Source organism: Trichomycterus rosablanca, chromosome 10, assembly GCF_030014385.1.
Source record: "Trichomycterus rosablanca isolate fTriRos1 chromosome 10, fTriRos1.hap1, whole genome shotgun sequence".
Taxonomy (NCBI): Eukaryota; Metazoa; Chordata; class Actinopteri; order Siluriformes; family Trichomycteridae; genus Trichomycterus; species Trichomycterus rosablanca.
Genome location: NC_085997.1, coordinates 38,772,760 through 38,782,066, shown reverse-complemented (window position 1 = coordinate 38,782,066; position 9,307 = coordinate 38,772,760). Strand labels below are relative to the sequence as shown.

The following is a 9,307-nucleotide window of genomic DNA, read 5'->3' as shown; positions in this document are numbered from 1 at the left end:
CACACTAATGCTGATTCAGCTCAGATTCACACGCTGATGAGGTTTTACTGCAAAGCGGTTTATAGATTTCGAGTTTAGGGGACGTCGAGGTACAAGGTACCGCTGTACTTTATGTTCTGTCTGGTCAACTTCATTTCCACAGACACACTTTTCGAAAGAGTGGAGGCTGTTATAGCCACAAAGGTTTGGTTTTGTGCCCTGATCCATACAGGGTCTAGTTCTGGGATGAAGGTATGAAGATCTACAGTGTACGTCTGCAGTTACAGTAGGATGAACTGGAACGCTGTTTGATCTCAAATTTGGGGCATCATCAAGCTGGAACAGGAACAAGTCTTCACTCATTAAGTGTCGCCTTAACTTTGGTTTGTTAGTCCACATACTTCTGGACATTTTTTTGGAACCCCGACACTATCCTGTTCATTTTTCAAGCAGTGACACCCCCCCACCCCCCCCCACCCCCCCATTCCGCCCCTCCATTATTCCTAGCTAGAATTTCTTTGTGGAGTAGCTCATTACTTTTGTTGTTGAACCCACATGTCTACGTCCTAATGATGGATGATCCTTCTTCATCCACAGAGCTGATAGCCTGCAGAGCCGGGTCAAAGCCCTCCTCACTCCTGCACAGAAGAAAAGAACTTCCAGAGTGTGTTGATTCTCGCTCCATGCTCTTTTTACCCTTTCTGTTTTGATTAGCGGTGGAAGAAAGACTTTAGGGAAGGCCCTTTCCTGCTCCAGTATGACTGTAACCCGGTCTGGTGGAGCTTCTGTGGCCCTGAACTTCACCGTCATGTTCACATGTCAGGTTCTGATAGAAAGGTGTCAGAATACACAGAGCATCACAGTTTGTTGTGTACGGGGCTGCATAGCCGCAGACCAGTCAGGGTGCCCATGCTGACCCCTGTCCACCCACGAAAGAGCCAACAGTGGGCACATATGCATCGGAAGTGGACCACGGAGCAATGGAAGGTGGCCTGGTCTGATGAATCAGGTTCTCTTTTACATCATGACGCTTACCTGGGGAACACACGGCACCAGGATGCACTATGGGAAGAAGGCGAGCTGGCAGAGGCAGTGTGATGCTTTGGGCGACGTTCTGCTGGGTAACCTCGGGTCCTGCCATCCATGTGGAAGTTACTCTGACACGTAGCTCCTACCTAAGCATCGCTGCAGACCATGTTCACCCTCTCATGGAGACGTTATTCCCTGATATCTGTGGCGTCTTTCACAAAGCACAAATGCTTCAGGAACGGTTTGAGGAGCACAACAACCAGTTTGAGGTGTTGACTTGGCCTCTAAATGCCCTAGATCTTGATCCAATAGAGCATCTGTGGGACATGCTGGACAAACAGGTTCAATCCATGTAGGTCCCACCTCACAACTTACAGGAGTTAAAGGATCTGCTGCTGACATCTTGGTGCCAGATACCACAGCACAGCTTCAGGGGTCTAGTGGAGTCCATGCCCCGATGGGTCAGGGCTGTTTTGGCAGCAAAAGGGGACCAACACAATATTAGGAAGGTGGTCATAATGTTATACCTGATTTTGGTGTAAGTCGCTTTGGATAAATGCTTTTCTAAGTAAATGCTTTTAAATAAATAAATGGACACAAATTCCCACAGACACGTTTCCAAATCGTGTGGAAATGCTTTTCCAGAAAAGTGGCGTCATATCGGATCGTATAGTTTTGGAATGGGATGGCCAACAAGCTCATGCTCAGGTGTCCACATACTTTTGAACCCAACACGCTGTACACTGATCGCTCCCACTTGGGTTTGCGCGAGTCCGCGTTTGCGCCACATCGCTGCCGGAGCCGCTCCGTCCTCATCCGCCCATTCTTCACTCCCTCACTGAGAAGCTTCTCCCCGCTGGAGGAACCGAACTCTGGACTCTGGACATGGAGCACATCTGGATGTGTTTGTTCTACACGGTCCTGGTCATGGACACGGTGAAAGCGGAGCGCGTGCACCCGTTCGGACGGGATGAAGATGCGCAGCGGGACGCGTTACAAATCACCATGATGAGACTTTACCGGGAGTTCAGCTCAGATCAGGACAGACAGAGTTTACAGAACACAGTCCGGAGCTTCAGGTCTTACCATGGTAATTCACTTATTTACTCATTTATTCACTTAATAACTCATTCATTCATTCACTCACTTATTTATTTATTTATTTATTTATTTATTTATTTATTTATTTATTTATTCATTCACTCATTTATTCATGTATTCATGTATTCATTCACTTAATTATTTTTTAATTTATTAATTTATATATTCATTTATTTATGCATGCATTCATTTAATAATTCATTTATTAATTCATTTATTTATTTATTTATTCATTTAATTATTTTTTTTTTTTTTATGTATTAATTCATATATTTATGCATGTATTCATTTATTAATTCATTTATTAATTTAATTATTAATTCATATATTTATTAATTCATTTATTTATTCATTTATTAAATCATTTATTCATTCATTTATTAAATCATTCATTAATTCGTTTATTAATTCATTTATTAATTCATTTATTGAATAATTTATTAATTCATTTATTTTTTCATTTACTAAATCATTTATTAATTCATTCAATTATTCATTTATTAATTCATTTATTTATTCATTTACTAAATCATTTATTAATTCATTCAATTATTCATTTATTAATTCATTTATTTATTCATTTATTAATTAATTAATTTATTAATCCATTTATTTATTTATGCATGCCTTCATTTAATAATTCATGTATTACTTAATTTATTACTTAATTTATTAATTTATATATGTATGCATGCATTCATTTATTTATTTGTTTATTTATTTATTCAACAATTAATTAATTAATATATTCATGAATTTATGCATGTATTAACTAATTCATTTGTTTATTTGTTCATCCATTTATTTATTTATTTATGCATTAAGTTATTAATGAATTTATTTCTTTATGCTGTTTATTTATGCATCATGTGTTTATTCATTTATGCACACAGGCGTTTATTTAATAATTCATTCATCTATTAACACACTTATAAATCATGTCTTTATTTATTGATGTATAAATGCATTTTTTGATTAATTCCTGTATTTATTCATTTATTCATACATACGTTTATTTATTATTTAAAAGTTTATTTATGCGATTCGTTTATGCATTATTTGTTTATTAACCTATTTATTAATGCACGCATTCACTTACTGGTCAAGTAATGTATGAATTAATTAATCAATTAATTTATTTATGCACTTCATTCATCATTTGTTCATTTATAAATTGTGTGTTGTTATTGTTATTATTTCATTTATTAATTCATTTATTAATTCATATCCTTGCCTGCTGCTTTCAACAAGGGGGCACACTTACACATTTATTAGAGCAGCCAATCTACCTACTAGCATGTTTTGGGTGACTGAAAGATTGAAACCAGCTTCCGTGGGTTCCTGGTGATGTGAACCACCCACTATTTGTTGTTGTTGTTGCATGTGGCCTGGTGTCTACATAGTTTTGGTCATATAGTGACTGACTGGTTACTGTTAAACCCTGAAGTGTATCAGATGGTTGTGAGTTCCAGTTCCAAATCTAATTGGTTGTTTATTTGTTTTATTTTTTTTTTTAGTGTCGTCCAACAAGAAGGTTCTTTTTTATTTCAACCTGACGTCCATCCCAGACACCGAGCTCGTCCTGTCCGCCCGCCTGCACTACTTCAACCAGCCGGGCCGCCAGCACCCCCGGAGCTGCCACCCTTCCCGAGACTCCTGGTGTCGTATCCAGCACCCGGTCCAGTTAGTCCTTCAAGGAACCTCATCAAACACGTCATCCCAGTCTCACCTGGGAAACATCACGCTGTCTCCTCACAGGAAAAGGTCCTGGCAGACGTCTGACGTGTCTTCCATTGTCCAGAGGGCGCGCGATGAAAACGAGCTCTCCATTTCCGCCGAGTTTACCTTGGAGTCGCAGCAGGATCGCTTCTCGCCCCTCACTTTGCCTTTTATTATCGTCCATGCCAACGACCTGGCCATAAACGAGCCGAACAGCATCGCGTCGAGCCTGCAGAGGTACGCTCCTGTAGGAGAAGAGCGAGGAACCAGACCCCCCGTCGTCGCCTCAAGCTCCAGGATCCGAAGAGAAGCCGTCCACTCGCGGAGGAATTTCCTCCCGGACATCCAGGACAACGATTCCAAAAACAAGGAGCTGTGGTACAACACGTTCTTCGCATCAAAGTCTCAAATGTTACCCAGGAGTCCTGAGAGCAGGAACGGAGCGAGCAGGTCTCAGGAGCTGAGTTTTGATGAGAAGACCATGAAGAAGGCTCGGCGTAAACAGTGGGCCGAACCTCGAGCCTGCGCCCGGCGCTACCTGAAGGTGGACTTCGCTGATATCGGCTGGAGCGAGTGGATCCTGGCGCCCAAAGCCTTCGACGCCTTCTACTGCGCGGGGACGTGCGGGTTTCCTCTGCCCAAGGTTCGACATTTGGTTCTGTTTGATGTAACTGTGATCAAAAGTATATGGACACCATTAATTATTATTGAGTTTAGGAGTTTTAGCTACACCCAATCACCACACTTGTTGAATGTTTTGTCTAACCTATTTTAACAGGTGCGAAGAATCTATCATGTTAAAGCCGTAGCCTGGTGGTTAAGGTCCTGGACTGGTAATCAGAAGGTTGCTGGTTCAAGCCCCACCACTGCCAGGTTGCTGCTGTTGGGCCCTTGAGCAAGGCCCTTAACCCTCAATTGCTTAGACTGTATACTGTATCTGTAATGTAATACAGATAAAGGCGTCTGCTAAATGCCGAAAATGTAAATAAACAGTTTGGGGAAGGCCCTTTTCTGTCCCACTGTGACTGTGCCCCCATAAAGACATGATTTACATTTACGGCATTTAGTGGCCACGTTTATACAAAGCGACTTACAGTACTGTGACAGTATACAGTCTAAGCAATTGAGAATTAAGGGCCTTGCTCAAGGGCCCAACAGTGGCAACCTGGCAGTGGTGGGACTTGAACCAGCGACCTTTGGATTACTAGTCCAGTACCCTAAACACTAGGCTTGTAGGCTTGCACAGAGCCCTGACCTCAATCACATGGATGTTTGGGATGAATTGGGATGTGGATTGCACACACACACACACACACATTCACTTATAGGGCAATTCAGTATCTTAAATTAGCCTGGCTGCATGTTTTTGGACTGTCGGAGGAAACCCACGTAGACACGGGGAGAACATGCAAACTAAGCACAGAAAGGACCCGGACCGCCCCACCTGGGGATCAAACCCAGGACCTTCTTGCTGTGAGGCAACAGTTCTACCCACTTAGCCACCGTGCCGCCCATTCATAGCGTTTAGGAGATGCTAATATCCAAAGCGACTCATGTTTTTGTGATTGAAACACAATCCAAGCTACTCAGGGTTTAGGGTCTTGCTCAGGAGCCCAACAGTGGCAACCTGGCGGTAGTGAGGCTTGAACCAATGGCCTTTCGATTACTAGTGGGGTAACCACTGAGCTACCGACAATGAATTCCAAAAACATGGAGACTAAACAACAACAAAAATCTTAAATGTGTGAGGAATTGATGGTATTTTTACCCTCTACAGGACAAAATATTATTAATGTACTAAAACCATATAAAATATCAGAGCACTTTAATCCTTCAGACTACACTGTATTAAGAGAGAGTGACCTCAATCACATGGATGTTTGGGATGAATTGGGACATGGATTGCTAACTCGGCCTCTCCGTCCAATATCAGGGCCTAAATCCCACAGATGCATTCCAAATTCTTGTGGGACGCCGTTATGGTTGTTTATTCCATTTTAATACCCATGATTTTGTCCCAAAAGCTCAGGATTAGGGTGTCCACATACTTTTGGCCTTGCAGTGTTTTTAAAATCTCTTGATTTGATTCATTTTATTGGTCACTAAGACTTTTGTGACATTACAAACTCCAACATGTTGAGCTGCATTAAGTATTTAGATTGTTGGTAGATACAGTAAATACTATAAGACCCCTGAGTGGTGATCACAGCCTCCACTCCTCTGGAAAGTTCTTTTTTTGCAGATTTTGCAGTTTGTCTGTGGGAATTTGTGTCTTTTCTGTTTAAAAAAACACATTTACAAGGTCAGGTACTGATGCTGGAGAAGAAACCCTGCCTCAGTTATGTTCCAATTTATCTCAAAGGAGTTTGTTAGGGTTTACGTCAGGGCTCGGTTCAGGTCACTGGACCCATTAAACCATGTTTTTTGGACCCTGCTTCAGTCACAGGGACATAGACATGCTGGAGAGGAGAAGATGGCCCTTCCCCAGACTGTTTTCATAAAGTTGCAAGGCATTTATCATGAGATGCCTGGTTTGATACCCCAAAACAACTGTACTGCTCTTCCTGGGTGCGGCACGATGGCTAGCACTGGGGGTAGCACTGTCACTTCACAGCAAGAAGGCCCTGGGTTCGATTCCCAGGTGGAACGGTTCGAGTCCTTTCTGTGTGGAGTTTGCATGTTCTCCCCGTGACTGTGTGGGTTTCCTCCCACAGTCCAAAAACCTGCAGGCAGGTAAATTGGTGCTCCTGTGTGTGTGTGTGTGTGTGTGTGCGTGTGTGTGTGTGTTTGTGCCCTGTGATGAACTGGCGACCTGTCCCGTGTGTTTCCTGCCTCTCACCTAGTGAACTGGACCCACCACGACCCTGAACAGTATAAAATGGTTTTAAAACAGACTGCGCCGATGGTAAAGCTCTCCCCTGTTTTGGCGCCCTCTAGTAGTGATTCCGAAGAACTGCAGCTAAGAATAAATAAACGATTCTGATCTATAAATAGGACGTTTCTACACCTCCTTATTTCTACTCAGTCCATTTCATCAGCTCCACTTACCATTTAGAAGCACTTTGTAGTTCTACAATTACTGACTGTAGTCCATCTGTTTCTCTACATGCTTTGTTACCCCCTTTCACTCTGTTCTTCAATGGTCAGGACCCCCACAGGACCGCCACAGAGCAGGTATTATTTAGGTGGTGGATGATTCTCAGCACTGCAGTGACACTGACATGGTGGTGCTGGTGTGTTAGTGTGTGTTGTGCTGGTATGAGTGAATCAGACACAGCAGCGCTGCTGGAGTTTTTGAACACCTCACTGTCACTGCTGGGCTGAGAATAGTCCACCAACCAAAAAAATTATTTAGTATTTGGTATAACTCTTCACATTAAACAGCTCTCTGACCAGTACATCTCTCTTCTCCACCTCTAGATGGTTCACCCGTCCAATCACGCCACGATTCAGAGCATCGTCAGGGCGGTGGGCATCGTCCCCGGAGTTCCTGAACCCTGTTGTGTACCCGACGAGATGGACTCTCTGGCCGTGCTGTTCTTCGACGACAGCAGAAACCTGGTGCTCAAACTTTTTCCCAACATGTCTGTGGGGACCTGTGCCTGTAGATAGAGACTGAAAATACCCACCGACCAATTTATTAGGTACACCTGCACAATATTTTTGACACCCAATGTCCAACTTTTCACAATTTAATTTTATTTCTGCATGTTCTCCCTTTTCTCTTCAAGTTTAGTCATAGCCAGTTCCTCTTCCTCTGCTGGAGACCTCGATGGTGTACGAGGAGGGTATATCTGCCTGACACGCCCTCCATTCTACTCATTCTTATTCGCCCGGTGTGTGAGGTCGGTCTCGCCCACGGAGAGTCACACACTGATCTCCTAACCAGGGTCCTTACACAGCCTCGAAGACCCCGCCCACGTTTTAGTCCCGTCTTTTCCCACCCAGCAGACTAGAGCCCGATTTTGTCCACTAGGGGGTGCCCAGCCGACCGGTAGCAGAGCTGAGATTTGAATCCAGTGAGTCCAGAATCCCAGCGCTGGTGTGCTTGTGGAATATTATGCTGATATTCAGATATAATTTATGCTGATAAAACTGCCACTTACTGGATGCTTTTTAAACTGTGTGGAATGTTTTGAATAAAAATCCGTGAGATCAGCCAGTCCAGCACCAACAACCGCACCACAGACGAAGTGATTCTGATGACTGATGTGTAAAGGTGTTCCTAATAAAGTGTCGGGTGGGTGTAGATACGTTTTTATACCAGTTGTAACACTTGAGACCCATAAATCAGTGACGGACTGAACGTTTACACCTGAGACCACGTACCTGCTACAACAAAATACAGAAACTACAGAGAAGTGCCCTGATCAGGACCTGCTGAATCTGCTCCACCAACCGAACATGTTTAAACTGAGTTACTAACAACTTTATAACAGATCTGAACCCGCGTACGACTCTAATATTTACGCTTCTAACTGGAATTAGTCATGATTAAATAGTGTAAATAAATCTGTAACATTTGAATCTTCTTATTTATATTTCTCCTGTGAAAAATAAAAAACATTATACATTTAGTCTTTGTTTTGGTGTAAGATATAAACTTGGTGTGAGTTTTACAAAGAAATTATTTCTGCAACAGCGCCTCCTACTGACTGACAGGTGCTGGCAAGAACAACTGAGGAATACAGGAGGATTAGTGTGGTTCTCTGTACAGGCTGAGTCGAGGGTTTCTGTACGATGATGTTCCTCCTTTTTGTGGTGTGATGTTCTCCTTTTTAAGGTCTGAGGTCCTTTTTGGGGTCTGATGTTCCTTCTTTTTTGGGGTCTGGTCTCCTTTTTGTGGTCTGATGTTTTTCTTTTGGGGTCTGATGTTCTCCTTTTTGGGGTCTGATGTTCCTCCTTTTTGGGGTCTGATGTTCCTCCTTTTTAGGGTCTGATGTTCCTCCTTTTTGAGGTCTGATGTTCCTCCTTTTTGAGGTCTGATGTTCCTCCTTTTTAGGGTCTGATGTTCTCCTTTTTGAGGTCTGATGTTCCTCCTTTTTGGGGTTTGATGTTCTCCTTTTTGGGACCTGATGTTCCTCCTTTTTGTGGTTTGATGTTCCTCCTTTTTGGGGTTTGATGTTCTCCTTTTTGGGATCTGATGTTCCTCCTTTTTGGGACCCGATGTTCCTCCATTTTGTGGTCTAATTTTCTTCTTTTTAGGGTCTGATGTTCCTCCTTTTTGGGACCCGATGTTCCTCCATTTTGGGGTTTGATGTTCTCCTTTTTAGGGTCCGATGTTCCTCCTTTTTAGGGTCTGATGTTTCTTCTTTTTAGGGTCTGATGTTCCTCCTTTTTGAGGTCTGATGTTTCTTCTTTTTAGGGTCTGATGTTCCTCCTTTTTAGGGTCTGATGTTTCTCCTTTTTGGGGTCTGATGTTTCTCCTTTTTGGGGTCTGACATCCTTCTTTTTAAGGTTTGATGTCTTTCTTTTTGTG

The 9,307-nt window shown here is 42.8% G+C and overlaps 1 protein-coding gene across 1 annotated transcript; it reads left to right on the top strand.

The window, feature by feature from the left end:
* Positions 1-1,893: 1,893 nt before the first annotated feature.
* On the top strand, positions 1,894-7,565 carry gdf10b (growth differentiation factor 10b). Its single transcript, XM_063004025.1, has 3 exons — positions 1,894-2,098; positions 3,627-4,471; positions 7,249-7,565. Exons 1-3 carry the CDS (start codon positions 1,894-1,896, stop codon positions 7,438-7,440), a joined length of 1,242 nt encoding a protein of 413 aa, XP_062860095.1. The 3' UTR covers positions 7,441-7,565.
* The last annotated feature ends 1,742 nt before the right edge of the window (positions 7,566-9,307 follow it).